This window comes from Camelus bactrianus, chromosome 25 (genome assembly GCF_048773025.1).
Source record: "Camelus bactrianus isolate YW-2024 breed Bactrian camel chromosome 25, ASM4877302v1, whole genome shotgun sequence".
In the NCBI taxonomy this organism is placed as follows: Eukaryota; Metazoa; Chordata; class Mammalia; order Artiodactyla; family Camelidae; genus Camelus; species Camelus bactrianus.
Window position 1 is genome coordinate 3131828 of NC_133563.1, and position 17321 is coordinate 3149148.

At 35.3% G+C, this 17321-nt stretch overlaps 1 protein-coding gene across 1 annotated transcript in view; it reads right to left on the reverse strand.

The window, feature by feature from the left end:
* TRIQK (triple QxxK/R motif containing) overlaps positions 1-17321 on the reverse strand; it is a 79210-nt gene that overhangs the window by 27947 nt on the left and 33942 nt on the right. Inside the window, exon 3 of the mRNA XM_045505427.2 lies at positions 6745-6826. Within this exon, the coding sequence (XP_045361383.1) occupies positions 6745-6805 (61 nt within the window). The 5' untranslated portion in view covers positions 6806-6826. The remainder of the gene's footprint in view (positions 1-6744; positions 6827-17321) is intronic.

The window sequence follows — 17321 nt, forward strand, 5'->3', positions numbered from 1 at the left end:
AAAGCTTAATATCAAAAACTGACATTACTCTAATAACATTCTCTGAACACACACAACAAAATAAGGTTAAAAATCAACTTGAAATGAAAAATAAGGTTAAAAATCAACTCGGAAACAGTTGACCCTTGAACCACACAGGTTTGAACTGTGTGAGTCCACTTATACACACATTTTTTCCAATAAATACATACAGCACTACACGATCCATGGTTGGTTGAATCCATCAATGCAGAACCATGAATACAAAAGGTCAACTATGGGCCTTGAGCATCCATGGATTTTGGTATCCACACAAGGTCCTAGAACTAACACCTGGCAGATACCAAGGGGTAATCTTGTATAATTCAAGGAAACTAAATAAAACAATAGGGCCAATAATATAATGAAGAAAACTGGTCCATTAAATGAATACATTAGGAAAAAAATCAGGACAATGTAGGATTTATAAAAGTTTCAAAAGCAAATATCAAATCATTCAACTCAAATAATTATAAAACGAGAAAAGTTAAAGAATTACAGTAAAGGCAATGACAGAGACAAGAGTAGGATTATGGAAAAGGAAACAACAGAATCTATAGTAACAAAAGCTGGTCCTTTAAAATATCTAAAAAGTTAGGCAATTCTCAACTAATATTGATAAACTTAAAGAGATATAAAAACTAAAAAAACTAAGTAATATTATCAATTAAAATAGAAATGACAGTAAATAATTTTAAAATATTAAGAGAATTTTATGCACAACTATTTATGAATACATTGGATATTTTTCCATCCAACTTTATCACTGAATATGTTACCCAAATTGGCTCAAGAAAATATAGACCTATTAACAGATTAAAAGAAAAAAAAGGTAGTTAAAAGTCTACTCACCTAAAAAGCTCCAGAGATTTTCCTAGGGACTTTTATAAACATTCCAGAGAGTTATATTTCAAAATTTAGACAACCTATCTTGGAGCACATAAAAAGGATAGTTCTCCAATTCATAACTAAAACTGAACAAAAATGGTAACAGAATGGAAAGATATATGCCAATTTCGTGCATAAAGAAGGATGTTAAAAAATCTTATAGAAACTATTAGTAAGCTGATTTCAGCTGTGTGTTTAAAAAAAGCAAGACAAAGTAGGATTTATATTAGTAATATAAGGATAATTTAACATTAGAAAGTCTATAAATACAATTTGCAAAAAAAACAAAAATATCCTTCCAATATATACAGAAAAAATTCAATATATTTTAAAAAAGGAAAACAATCTCAGCAAAATAAGAAAAAAAGGGAATTTCCTTAGTCCAACAAGTATGTGCCAAAATCCTAGAGTTACACTTTACATAATGGCAAAATAATCAAAGCATTTTCTTAGAAGTCAGGAATTTATATCCACCACTTGAAAAACACAATGTAACAAGATATAAAAGATAAAACACAAAGAATAAATTTTTAAAAATTATATCTATTAGAAAATCAAGAGAAATTATGAATTATTGCAACTAATAAGAAAATGCAGTCAGGTAACTTAATACAAGACAATAATTAAAATTCAGTGGCATGTTTATATAGCAGCAAGAACCAACTACAAAATAGAATTTTATAAGATCAACTCACAATAATAACAAAAAATTAAGGTATGTATCACTTATGTTTAAGTCAAAATTTTATAAAGAAAATAATAAAAACTTACTGAATATACCGGCCATATGATCATTTCAAAAGATAAAATCAATATGAATTTTGACATATAAAGACGTAAATTCTCCCCAAAGTAATATATAAATCCAGTGGAATTCAAATTTGATTACCAATGGCCTAGTTCAGGACCATAAAAGTTAATTTTAAAATTCATGAGGGGAGCAGCCAAGATGGCGGAGTAGAAGGCTGCTCCTAGCTCACCCTCTCCCGTGAGTACACCCACGGAGACATCCACAGACCCACCCATTCTCTCAGAACACCTGCTGAACTATGACAGAACAGCGCCTTCTTCAGAAGACAAAAATACCTCACAAATCTGGTAGGAGAAAAAAAAGAAGAAGAAGAAAAGGGAAATTAGTGTGGGACCTGTCTTGCAGGGAGGAAGCACAAAAAGAGGAATAGTGTTCTTTCGCTGGAACTCATCTTAGTGAAACTGCAGAAATCCAAAGACAGAGAAAGTCTTAAAACGGGGAAGGAAATGATTATTTTCAAAGAAGGAACATTTAGATTGACTTCCTAGGAGCAAAAATGATAGCCAAAATCCAATGGAGTGATATTTTCATGTGTTGAAAGAATCCACAATGAAATAAAACCTGCCAAATGAGAATTCTATAACCAAAGAAAACACATTTCAGAAATAATGGTAGGTCCAGATCATAAAATAAAGAGAATTTGCCACAAGCAGACATATCTCCTAGGAAATTCTTAAAAAAGTCCATCAGGCACAAAGAAAATGATTTCAGATAGGTCTGGGATGTAAAAGAGAATTAGGCATGGAGGAAGTAGTAATACATATACAATTATAAATAGATATTTGCTGAATAAATTATAATAATAACATTTTAGGACTTTTAAAAATTAGAAAGAATTAAGAAATACGAGAATCTATTTAGGTCTTTGTATTTCTAAATTAGGGGCAGAGGATCTTCAGACACTCCTGACAACCATAGTGCTATGAACTGTCAATTCTATGAACTCAGATCTTGTGATTCAATTACCTTTGCACCTGCCAGTACCTAATAAAGTCTTTGGCCCCAGGGAAGCAGTATAGTGAAGGGATTCTGGGGTCAATTTCTTAGAATGGAGTCCTGGCTCTACCTCTTACCAAACGTAGAACCTGGAGAAAATTCTTTAATCCGTCTGTGGTGAGTTTTCCTGATCTGTAATAAATGAAGCTAACAATCGTTCCTATTTCATAGGACTGCTAGGAGGATTAAATAAGATGTGTCTGGCACAAGATGCAGTAAACAATCATAGTTACTGGGGGAAAAGGGGTGGGAAGGGATAAATTTGGGAGTTTGAGATTTGCAACTATTAAGTACTATGTATAAAAATAGATTAAAAAACCAAATTTATTTTGTATAGCACAGGGAACTATGTTCAATATCTTGTAATAGCCTTTAATGAAAAAGAATATGAAAACAAATATATGCATATATAGATATATGACTGGGACATTATGCTATATACCAGAAATTGACACATTGTAACTGACTATACTTCAAAAGAAGATGCCTAATAATATTAAGCTACTTCTTTTTTTATTGAAGTAGTTACAATGTGTCAGTTTCTAGTGTACAGCACAATGTCCCAGGCATGTATATAAATACATATATTTGTTTTTGTTTTCTTTTTATTAAAGGTTATTACAAGATATTAAACATAGTCCCCTGTGCTATACAGAAGAAATTTTTTTTAATCTATTTTTATTTATAGAGGCTAACATTTGTAAATCTCAAACTCCCAAATGTATCCCTTCCCATCGCCTTTCCCCGGTAACCATTAAATTGTTTACTGTGTCTGTGAGTCTGTTTCTGTTACTTCTATTATATGAAAAAATAGGAATTTACAAGTAAATTAGTTGTAATTTTTATGACTTACCTGGCACATGTAAACATTATTTGGTCTGTATATTTAATAACATCTGTTTATAAATTATCTTACTTACATTAAGTTTTAAAAACTCTTTTCTTTTACAATTTTGAAATAATTTATTTTTAGAACAATACATATAATATTAACCAACCTCACACCATCTATTTTAAAATACTATTTCTGAAGAAAAGATAAGGCTCAAACCAATTTATTTCCCCTTGTAGTCAGCAATGTCAGAATACTTAGTTTTTCTTAGTCTGTTGCCTTCAAAGTGAGAAGGTATTTCATCTCAGTTCACTACACATTTCAAGATCATGCTACAATAATGAGCACAGTGTCCATTTCATGTGAAGATTCTGTGTCTACAAGGTGTTCCCAGGCACGGTGTCAGCCCACTGATACCCACCTGAGCAGCCTATTGTGAAGAAGGCTTTTATGAAAGCCATTCATCACTGTCATTTACTACATAATTGAAAAGGCAAAACTTCTGATGAAAGATAAATATTAAACAGTGATGTTGAAATCATCATTCAAAAATGGCACTGGTTCTGGCAAATGTTGTTACTGACTGACCATACAGAAATTACATAGATGAGGTTTAGTAACATGGGCACACTGAGCACGTACAATGCTATTCTTCTTTGTGAAAGTTTACCAGCAATCTAAATTAGCCTACTACTAACTTTAACACTGAAAAAAAATTGATACTGTTTATTTGCTATCTGCACTTCTTTTTTTTTTACCATCAATACCAAAATACCTTCTCAAGATAATTCTAGCTGCTTTATTATCCCTTCCTCACATTTTGGATCATATCTGGGAAACATGTACACAGAACTCCATCTAAGGAAAACAGTGTCGGTGGTAGACGCTCTACCATCATTAGTATGAGTTCAGACTCAAACTTTGACGCAGAAAATCAGAAAAAAAAATCCTTCCTTGAGAAAATCCTTGAATTGGTCAATATTTTAATTAATTAACTAACTAATTAATATCTTTTCTATTTCATTTTTCTCTGCCTTTATAAAAATCTCATATATTACTACATTTTATAGTATATACATGAAAATCTAAAGACTGACATGCATTATCCTTAGAAAGAGTAAACAATAGTGTACCTTCATTATTTTACTTTTAATATATTTCGTTGGACCATGATTACTGTATCTGCAAAGTACACCCAGGATAACTCACAGCCATGCAACACTCTAGTTTACAAACTGCTCTAACACTTTCCACGGACCTCATAAGAACCCTGTGAGACAGGCAGATCTTGTGCCTGCTTCTATTTTCAAGAGGAAGTAAAACAGGAAAGACAACTTTGTATGGGAGCATGATGCATAACACAGCACCCTCAGAACAATTTAGTATAAGAAGAGGGCTTAGAGTTTATAATTATATAACTTTCTGTCTTTGTCTTCCTTGGCTCTAATAAATAGAAACAGAACAAATAAAAGGAAAGATAAGCAATGTTTACAGAACAGATTTCAGATTTTTTGTATGTCTGTTCTCCAAAATTGATTATTAGATAAAATTCCATTTTCATAAAAAATCTTAGCAAATGCTTTACTTTTTTGTAGGAAAAATTCATCAGTGATGACAGAAATCAGAACAGTGGTTGCAGATGGAGGGTGGGTAGGGACTTACTGGAAGTAGATATGAAGAACTATCTAAGAAGATGGAAATGTTCTATATTTTGATTGGCATATGTGGTTACATGGATAGATACACTTGTCAAAATTCTAAGAATTGTTTATTCAAGAGCTGGATGTAGGTTGATCCCCAATATGGTTACTCTTTATTTATGTGGTTAGCACATCTCATTTGATCAGACTTCAATCTGGTAAATCAGTCTTTCTGTTTAAAAACATACATAATCTAACAACCTACACTATTCATTCATATGACATCCTATAAATTAAGGAAGGAAGGTACATGAAAGAAGTAAAATTTCATAAGCTTTTTCATAAGAAATTAATATAGTCAGAAATACTGCTTTTTAATTTGCACTTACCTATCAGTCAGGTAAGTCAGATCTTTTCATGAAACTTGATTTCGTTTTTATACTAATAGTTGTTCTGCTTTGTTTTTGTTTATTTGGGTATTTAGATTTCCTCTTTTATGAATTGCCTCCTCATATTTTTTGCCCATTTTACTATTGGGTGTCCAGACTATTTTATTTATTTATAGTAGGGCTTTTTTTCCCCACATGCAAATTTTTAATTGGTTATATGTTTGAAATATCTTTCACTTTGCATCTCCTTTGTTTTGCGGAAATAGCTTTTCCTTTATGGAGTGTTCCTTATGTATCATATTTATGAAACAGGTATACACTTTATTGGTATCAATTACTTCTGCTTCTTTTCTGACTTGTAACTTCTTTGTTCATCCTTCAGTTATTTAGAAGAGGTTGGTTAAGCTAATTATTATTTTATTTAATTTACAAAGGAGTGGGAACAGGTGGGGATGGAACGGAATATGTAAAATCAAAGGGCAGGGGGATGGGAGAAGGGAAGTTACCTTTTTTGCTTCTAACTGATTTCTAATTTACCGCATTTTGTTCAAAGTTGTGCTTGTGGGATGTTGATTCTTTAAACTGAGGGGTTTGTGACATAGTACGTAGATGATTTTTTTGTAAATTTGTGTTGGACTTCATGCAGCCTTGAAAAGCTTGGGTGGGAAATCCCCCATGTAGAGCATAGCCTAAAATAGCTTCCTGTGATCCTTCTGTGCTGATTAGTGAATATTTCTCTTGTTCACCATTTTACTAAGATAAAATATTAACAGAGAATTTTGAAGTTATCAAATTATTGTCATTAAGTGTCAACAGAATTAAAAGATTTAACATGGGTTAAAAAGAAATAATTAAATAGATAATATTAAAAATACTGACAGTACACACGCATCTAGCCTTAAGAATAACAATAAAAGTTATTTTTGCTTTTACTAAGTTAATAAAAACTGTAAGAGCTTTGAAAATAATCACAAGTACAAAATGTGTATTTCTTTACAGGTGAAAAGGGCTGCACTTATTTTTGCTCCTTAAAAACACTATACAGTCCTTCGTTATTCATATTCTGTACATCAAATGTGTTAGAGAAAAGTTATTTTCTTAATATCACACATAATTGCTTTTTCTTCATCTTAATTCACAAGAATGTATCAGAGGGAATTCATTGCTTACCAATTTGCTTTCTGTACTGATCAACAGGAAGTTTTATAGTGGAGGCATCTTTTCTACCCATCTTTGATCTCCAAAATGCCTGCTGCAAAGAAAGAAAATAATTATGATGAAGCCCTAAAAAATCAAAAGGACTATCTATGAACTTCAGGAATAATTTATTCCATAAAATCCATTTTTAAAGCAATGGGTATAAATGCCTTTGAGTTATTCCCAGTAGATATCAGTAAAGAATGCAAAATTCTTTCAAATAAACTATCAAGGATACAATTGCTGGTAATTAAATTTCCCAATTATTTGTTCGTGGTAACATTCATTTTATTAAGTGCTATCAGTGCTCAATTAAACCACACTGTTTCAGAGCTGAAGACCGTATTTATGGTGAGGGATTTAGCTATTTTGGTGAGTCACTCGGTTTTCCTGGTTCTCTCCCACATACACATGTGATTAAACTTCTGTTTGATTTTCTCTGTTAATCTGTCTCATGTCAGTTTAATTCTTAGACCACCCAGAAGTACATATAAAGGTGGAGGAAAATTTCTCCTCCCCTATACTACATTATATCCAGTGTTCAAATTAATCCACAATACATCTTTCAAATCCTATTATTTTTCAAATACTGAATTTAAATATTATAGCAGACTGCAATCTACTAACCAAAATCCATCTTCTCCTTTTCTTTCTGATGCTGTATGTCCTAGACTCAAATCAAACATTTAACTGAATTCTTGTCGACAGAATATGAACGGTAGAGATGCACTACTTCCAGACCTGAACAGTAAAAATCTCCTTTGTTGAATCTCATGTTCTTCTCCCATTTTCGATGGGCTAGAATAGAAAGAATCCCCAGACAAACCCTCAGGGTCTATTTGTAGAAACCCAGAACGTTGGCCTGCCTGGGGTAGAGGAGGGCAGTCTCTCTAACTTATTTACCATCATAGTACTCTACTGAAAAAGGAATGAAATTCTGTTCTGACCGAATCATTTTATGTTGATTGGGGTCAACTTATTACAGACTTAAGTATTCCCCAGAGTGGTGCCTGGAAGTTGTTCCTTATTGCTTCTAAGAAGGAGCTACAAGATAAAGATGAGGACAAGAACTGGCCAGTTCACAAGAAAAACTATGAAGGAATAGAGAGCCCAGTAATTTGACAACAAGGTTGGAAAAGCCAACTTCTAAAAGCCAAATAGCAGGTTAAAAAAGTTAAAAAGGACTTTGAGGAACAAATACTCATTAAGATATCTCAGTTAAAAAAGAGAGAGAGAGACAGAAAAAGTGACAAAGAGCAGATTAAATATGTTTCTCTCTAAGCTCAACCCCCGGTTTCAGCCCCACTAGAGGCAGCCACGGTATGAAGAGAGAAGCACAGGATATGTGAAGTACAGAAAGAAAGCAGACGTGAGAACTGTGTCTAGCAAAGAAATCGCAGTGTGATTGCTGGCACGTGGAACTAACTAGAAATGGTAAGAAGGTTACTAAAATCTGAGGGAACCATATTTACAGGGAAATCAGAAACTTTGTCTTAAAAAGTCTCTGAATAAAAACCAATTCCTGAGCTTCTAAACTTAAATCAGCCGAGTACGGCTCCCAAGGAAGGCAAACTCTTTAGATCGATAGCATTCACTTCCTATGTGGGCAGGAAGGAGAACCATCCAGAAAGCAAAGCCAGGACAAGGGAATTTCTCTAAAAAGACCACTATTAGGGTCTAAGCAAGAAACTTCCACTGTCAGTATAATGGTCCTTCGCAGCAGGTTTCAAAATCACAATGGATCGATGACTCCCGTGTGGTTCCCATTCCTCCCACCCTTCTGTTTCTAAATGAGAGTGATCACTGGAGGTATAAAGCAGTTATCCTTTGCTCCACCATTATTTATCAGAGGACTGGTTAGGCTGGGTAACAGTAGGTAAATTTCAGAGTCTGTAAACCCCAAGAAACCACATTCCAACTTGAGAGGGAGGACTGAATTGGCATGAGAGCCTTGACTTTGAGCCAGATGCAGTAAGCGGGGAACTTTAGGATCTCCCTACTGGGGAGGCAGCAAAAAGGATGTGCATGGTTATTCCATTACCAGAAAGGTGGAGTATAAGAAAAGCTGCTTGCTAAATTTCCTGGTTACACCTGATGACATTTTCCAGCCTCCTTTGCTGCTAGCTGTGGACATGTGACTGAGTTTCAGATAATGGAACACAAGTAAATTAATGTTTGCTACTTCTAGAACCAACCTATAAAAACCTTCCATAGGTACTCATTCATCTGGCTGAACTGGGGATGAGCTCCAGAGTGATGCTGGAAATAATGTGATAAAGACGGCAGGACCTATGACATCCTGGATCCTGAATGACTGCACGGAGGGTAGCTACTCAACTAACTTGTTTCCTCTCTCATACTGCAATGAGAAATAAACTTGAGCTTCTATACATTTTGCATCTGTCAGGTGCAGGAGGCAGTATTACCCTACTTAAAACAAACATGTGTAGATGTCTCCACATAAACTGACGCAGTTATCAAACTGTAACCTTCCTAATGAGCATTATTAACAATCTCAAGTGCTAAAAAATGCATCTGAAATTTGTTCAGACCAAACCATATTGTTTATTTATATATATATGGTCATGCAGAGCAACGCTAACAATGATCCCACCTTATGCCGTAAAAGGCATCCCCAAATAAATCATTTCTATCTATGTATAAGAAAATTATAAATTCGGCTAAAATTTATTTCTATATTCATCATAATTTTCAGATTTAATATTATGGTAACATCTAGGAATGTATGAAGTAAGACAAAAAGTCAAATAAATTAAATCATCTCTCATAAAGCATGTAGTTATTATATCTAAGATAACACATCCTTAAAATTTCAGAATTGAAACCAAGACATCACCTAACCCTATCTTCTCACTTGTTATAATGCAGAACATTCAAAATAATTCTGATAATACAAGCACCATAAATCATGTCAATAGATATATTATAATTTATTCATATAGCAAATATATTTGCATAGTGTTTTGCATTTATTAATTACAGAGAGGAGTCAAGTTATTTTAATCTTGATTGTGTGGCGCTAGAAAAGATATCACTATGTTTTAGGAGAGAAATTAGTTTAAGTGAATAAATACACAAGATATTATTCCCTCTGCAATTTAGTTTTGGGTTTGTTTGTTTGCTTTTGCCTTTGTGGAACAGCTTAAATGTTTAAAAAGCAAGTTACTAAGGCTACCTACCAAAATAGTCACTCACTAGGCTTCCCCCAATTCTTTCCTGGTCATTTAAACAAACATTAGAATAGAGGTAACACTTCAAAGGCCAATATTTTATTCATTCATTTCCTGCAGTAAATAAAAAAGTCAGGGACTCATAGAGAATATCTTCTCACCAAAGCATATTGGATTTTATTTATTTTAAAATGTATTTTAAATAAACAAAATTATACCCTCCCAAAAAAGCTAAAGAACCTAAAGTTTTATAAGGGCCTACGCTCTACAAATGATATATTTTATCTGTATAACCTGTAAATATATAAACTTTAAGAGAATTTCAACCTAGGAGATACATTAAATAGGAACTAGTTTTAAATGTTTGTTCCTAATTATTTTGGTAATGGGTAATTCCTAGTCAAAATTTCACAAATTTAAACTTTATTTGTATCCTCTTGGAAATCATTATATTCTATTCTGTAAGCAAAATTACATTGTAACAAATATGTTGAAATGAACAAAAAAAAAATGCCTAGAGAACACACACTTGCATAAATTTTACTAGTCGCAACAAACACAAGAAGGTGGAAATATTTTATTTTCCCAATAATCACATTGAGGCGATTTTAAATGATTTAAAGAGAAACCCATTTGTGTGTCTGGTGCAAACTGTCAATGCCTCAGACACCTAGAACCTCTAAAATGCTCTGACTTTTCTTTGTTCTTCAAAGCCTTGCAGTAATCATCAGTCATTTCTATTGCTTTGATGGTTACATAGCAAGCTCCCAAGAAATCCAGGGAGACATCAGCACACACAGCCGCAATTTCTAATAAGACAGTTATTTGCATATAAGATCAGCCATAATTTAAAATGTGTTGTGATAGATGTGGAAAGGGAATAACAGATTTATATTAGCATGTACAATACCAAGATTGTTTTCACAATTTAATTCCTTGGAGATTACATCTCATCACCTTCTTTTATAAAGAAGACTGCATTCCCTGAGGAGCTAACTTGCTCTGAGACCCAGCTAAACTAAAATATGGATTAATAAGATAATATTTATTATTTATGAATTTTGCTGTAGGAATGATTTCAGATTAAATCATCAGAGAAGTTTTAACATTCTTGAAACTTGATAACACATATTTAAGGAAGAAAAAAATGCTAATTTTATTTAATGCCTCAATTGCATATTAAAATAATTCCTAATTAATTTTTATTTAATTAAAACTGCACACTCTTTAGGACTTTTAAAATCAAAGAGAGTTCTTTGGTTTTTAATATCCTTTTTTAACCTGAATTTCACACAGCAATATGCTATATGTATTTTTAAGCATAATATGTGACCTTTAAAAAATACAAAGGCAGTGTTATATTCAATCACATTCCAACCAACTTATTTTATTGCTTATTTATACCTTCTTTATGAAACTCAGAAAGTATGAGTGCAAAAATAAGAAACCTGAAGCCTTCACATAAGTCTCTGCTTCTAGAAAAAGCATTCAAGCCAGACCGTGACATTTAAATACAGATCAAAACACAGGTTATTAAAAAAAAATTCAACCCATGACCACAAAAAAAAAACCATCTCAGTTTCTAAGGCTAAGGGGCCCTTATTGAAAAAAAAAATCTTACTTAAGTATGAAGTTATACATAGGCAAAAAAGATGTTTGGCTCTGTGATCAGACCTGAGAACCGTTCATCCATTCATGAAAAAACAATCTTGTGCTGGATGCTCCGATGAAGAAGGTAGTTCATAAAGAAGAAACGTGCCTGATCTCACATTCCAGAGCAGTGCTTTAGAGCTTCAAAGCTGGTCATGTAATTAACACACTTAAGTCGTCCAAATGTTGGCCCTTTTTCCTACATAAAGCAAAATTCTCTAGTATGAAGAACCGTTAGTGGTCCAAGCTTGTCATCTGTTCCCTGCTCATACTCCAGTGCACTATTAAATTCAGCTTTTAGTTCCACGATTTTGACAAGGTCATTCACTCTGCCATTTACTTTAAATGTCACTTCCATGTCCCCTCACTCATGGAATCTATATTTTAATATTTCAAGCAAGGGTAAATAATTCAGATCTCTAGAGATAATCCTCCACACTTAAGGAAATGAAAAAAAAAAAAGGTAATTAAAAGACTATCAGAGCGTGCCACATCATCCAAGTAGACAGTGTATACCTTGACATAAATGTAACATTGAGACAAGTCATTACAAGGAGGAACAAATCCCTATTGTATAAAACTGAAGAGTTAAACAGTGATCTTCCTAACGTTTTCGGGGATCAAAGTGACCACATCATCTTCACTTTGCCAAATTAATTTTGTCTGTAGCTGCAGAAAGAGTATGTAAGAACTTGAATATGGGAAAAGGTGATTTCTAAAATCCTGATCACTTGCCAACACTGATTAAAAAAAATTCATAAGAAAAGTAACTATAGGCCAGTTAGCTGTATGACTCCACAAAGTGGTGTTCCAAGAAAGGAATCTTGGTGGTTGGGACTCCCCTACATCAATACTATAGAACTAAAATGAATACAGTATCAACAAATAGTGCTGAAACAACTGTGTATCCTTATTAAAAAAAGAGCTGGACCCCCTATCTCAGACCACATGTAAAAATCAATTGAGGATAGACCACAGATCTAAACACAGAGTTAAACAATAAAACAATGAAGCTGTTAGGGAAAAAAAGGTTATTACTTTAGGGCAGGCAAATATTTCTTAGGGAGAACACAGATAGTATGCACCAAAGAGGCAAATAAAAATGATGTAGTGGGGTTTCATCAAGTAAGAAAAGAAGTAGATGAATTACATGTAGGAAGTGAATGTTCATAATACCTGAAAATCTGACAAAAAGAACTTACATCCAGAATGTATAAAGAACTATTCAATAATAAGACATTCAACCCAACAAAAAACAGGTAAAAGACTTGAACAGATACTTGACCCATGAAGAAATACACATGACAAATAAGCAGATGCAAAAGGTCTCAACATCATCAGTAATTAGCAAAATGCAAATTAAAATAAGAATGGAGATGTCACTGTATGCCCACTAGAATGATTCAAATAAAGATTTACTCTGCAAAACATTGGGAGGATGCGAAGCAACCGAAACTCTCACACGTTGCTGATGGGAGTATAAAATCATACAGTCACCTCCGAAAATTGGTTAGCAATTTCTTACAAAGTTAGCTACCAGCAATTCCACTCCTAGGTATTTACCTAAGAGAAATAAATACACATGCCCTGTCCCCGAAAAAAAAACAACTTTGTACAAGGATGTCTGTAGAATTTTTATTCATAGTAGGAAAAATAGGAGAAAGCTCCAATGTTGATCAACAGAAAAACTAATAAAATGTGGTTTATTCATATAATGAAATATTACCCAGCAAAAATCTACTGTGCTACTATGCAAAAAATCTACTATGGAAACAAATCTCAAAAATACTATGCTGAATGAAAGAAGCAGTGGCTCCTTTGGACCTACACTGAATGGGCATTCATCAGTTTTACGCGGCCTTATAACGTGATTTAACAACGGTCATCCTGCTCCTTCCTGACACATGCACTGAAATGCTTAGTTCCTGTGGGCTAAGAGATAGGTGCAAGGGGAGAACACAGGGTTCTAGACAAATCTATTACAAAACGAGTAAAGGAAGAAGAGAGACAGGGTAGCAAGAGGAGAGAGAGTAAGGTTGAGGGAGGTTTTTTGTTATGCCTCGTTTTTTTAAACTCTTGAAATTTGTCCCTTTTTTTGGAATACAGGTGGAAATTTGAGTTGGTCTAAAAAGTGGAAGGAGACAGTGCAAAGTGAAGGATGAAGATACAGGGGAACAAAAAGTAGAAAATGACTGAGGTTTCCAAGCAGATGGGCAGGGAGAGAATTCAGTGTACCCTCGAGGGAATAACCATACAGGATTACCTATTTCACTTCAGCAGGAGAGAGGGAAAATGGATGGGTAAAAATATTCTGTGAGTTTTGTGGTTTGGTAGCCAAAAGTACGGGGGTTCTCAGTGGTACCTCTTCTTTCACTGTGAATTAGTGGTACGATCTTCTCCTAAGAGTGAAATGGAAGGTGGAAAGTTTGGCGATTTGGGAGTAACAGAGGCTGGAATTTCTGCTGTCGAGAAGTGGAAGGAGGTGTCTGGGGAAAACTGGATTAATAACAAACACTAAGAGACCAAGTTAATTTGGTAAGCAAGAGTCCACGGTAGCAGCAAACCACGTGACTGAAAATAACACATTTCTAGTGCCCAGCTGCCCAACGCTGGCCCAGGGAAGGGGGGACAGCTGGATTCAGCAAGGCTTAGGTTTTCCCAGACAGGCACGCCAGAGGGGCAGTAGGGCAAGGAAGATTACGGTACTATAAAAGTGGGTGAAGCAATGTACCAAGGAGCCTAAACATAAAATAAAATGGAGACAGCAGGGGTTTAAAAGGTAAGCAGAAAGTAGATCCATTTTTGGACGTGAAGATTTGGATAAAGTCAAATAACCGAAGTACTCTCTTACTCAAGAACTAAAGATTATTAATAAAAGTGTGAGGTGATCCATGTTGTTGTTGAGATGAACCAGGTTATGATGGAGGGTTACTAAAATGATAGAAAAATATATGGCAGGTAAGTTAAGGAAATGAGAGACCAGGGTATCACCTACTTCATACATATGAATAGTGAAGGCACCCAGGATGGTGGAAAAAATCTGGGCTAGGACGGAAAGAAAGACTCTAAGTGAGGAAGACTGAGTGGCCTGAATATCCACAGATGATAGCAAAGGAGAGAGGGAGAGGGCACTGAAGTCTAATGAATGAGCCACAGAGGAGCTGGGTTTTTTATTCATTTGTCATTCCAGTAAGTGATCTGGAAGTGGTGATAAGGACAGAAAAAGGTAATAACCAGACTCCAGATCCACGGGTGGATGGAGGGTTAAAGAACAGTGTCCACTTAAGAAGGCGTCAGAGAAACGGTGTCTATGAGAAGAACAAGGTTTCAATGAATGTTAAGAGGTAAAAGTAATGATCAATTGCTTGAGAATGGATGGGGTTTAAGAGGGATATACAGAGAAATACAGGGAGATAAGGGAATAGCAAAAGATTGGCCCATGAAAAAAAAAAAAAACCCCACAAAATAATAATGAGGCGCCTAAGTGTGAAGGGGAGGACAAATGGCCAATAGGTCATCTTGGACAGCGAATGAAGATGTTAACAGGGACGTGCAGTATCTTGAACCAGCTTATCTCACAACTGTATTGAGGCCGCTCAGGAGTCAGCTGTGGCCTGGGAGATGCCAGTCCCCGTGGGAAGGGCCAGCTGGCCAGAACGGAGCATCTCAGCTCCAAAGGAAAGAACTCGGGCCTCAAGAGTCTAGCCAGGCACCCCGATCCAGCAGGAGTGAGCACAGGCTCTAGGTCAGCCTTTGCCAACACAGGGTCTGCCCATCCCCAGCATCAAGAGTTATCCCAGAGGATCTTTAAAATGCAGATTCCCGGGCCCCACCACCGTCCTAATGAATCAGAACCTCAAAGGCGAAGGTCCACAGATCTCCAAGTTTTCAGGGGTTTTTTTGTTTTGTTTTGGCCATTAACATTTGAAAACCACTGTTTTTCTTTTTAACCAGCTCTTATGTAATCGTGTATGCTAGCGTCTGAGAAACACTGCTAGGAGACATGAGACCTGCGCAGGGACTGGGGAGGGCCTCCGTCCTCCTTGGTGCAGGCTGAGTGAGGCAGTCTGACTGCATCGCGGAAGCTTTTAATGATCAGCTGGAACTTCAGACTGTTTCTGAATTCAACAGGAAACCATAAAAGGGTATTGTGCAGAGAAGTAACCAAATCAGACACTTTTAAAATGATATTGGAAAGACTGGAAGGTTTGAATATCATTAATAAGCTTAAAAAAAATCTAGGCGTGTTCAATTCCTCCCTTATTGGAGGAATTGGAGGAGAAAGGAAGTGACATTTTGGTGTTTGACTTTTTCGAATTTGGGGACATTCTAGGCAGGCACATGAAGCAGAGGACAAACTGAAGATGCCTGTGCTTTCAAATCAGAATCATAATTAAAATACAAAGTCCCAGGGCTCACTCTGCAGAGATACCCAGTCAGTAAAGTTAGGGCAGGACCAAGGGAGCCGCGTATTAAACAAGCACCAACACCCTGCCAGGATCTTCAAACTCAGGGAGCACCTGGACCATACTTGTCAGAATACTGGGCCAGAGAGATGGTAATGTCATTAACAAAAATAGGTAATATAGGGGGAAAAGTAGATATGGAGTAGGTGGTGAGGGTCGAGTAGTATTATAAATCCACATTATAAAATGTTTAAAATTGCTGTAAGTAAACAATGCACTTGTTTTTCCTGAAACCTAATAGAATTAGTTGATCCAAACATAATTGTATCACAAATTCTCTGGCTTCCATCAAAAGATACCCACAAATATTTTACTTACTTTTATTTTAATGCCTTTTTAATGCACAGATTGTTGTGGCATCTGGACACACGACATCCTTGGAAACAACACAGTAAATTTATACTGCCCAGAATAGACAGAAAGCCGCCTCAACTGCGCCATCAGCAACGCTCATCCCTGGGGGGGGGGGGGGGGTGGCATTAGCTGGGTCCTATGGAATTGTTTTTTTTTTTTAATTCTGAATTTTGCACAACTATCAAAGGAATGGGCACCTCAGATCTGGGAGGGAGAGGATTGCTCTCTGATAAGTAACCGTGATCCTAAGCAGGAAAAGGGTCGTTACGATTTACAGGGTTTAAAATTCAGCAAAATGGGAAACGCACTTCAGTTAATTTCTCATATTATATTAGCTAAAGAAGATAGGTTAGTTAAGCTAGGATTGGCCGATGATATAACTTTTAATAGTAAAAAGTCATTAATGACATAAATTACACTCCCTTTGAAATAAAGGTTATTTTTTTTTAATAGACTTTATTCTTTTAGAGCAGTTTCAGGTTCACAACAGAATTGAGCGGAAAATACAGAGTTCACACAGAGCCCTCCCTACCTGCAGGTTATTTTTAATGTAAACTGTACTTTCAAAAAGTTCCTATAGGGTCACACTAATATGGTACCAAATAAACAAAACTGCAGGCCCTGTTTTTACTGTTACAAGTGCTGATACGAGAAGAGACACATATCCAACCGTGTAAAAGGAGCAAAGACATCTTCACTTCCAGTATAAAACCAGTAATGCAGGTTGAACTCTTGCTAAGAGTTTAAGCAACAGTCAAGAGGAGTAAGAGGAAGCAGGGGTCGGTTTGGCTTCAGGGAATCTGAAATAGAGAAAAGGCAGCTTCATATCTTTAACCCTTAACCAACACACCTTCAGACTGTTTTTCCTAAATGAGACAATAATTCAAAA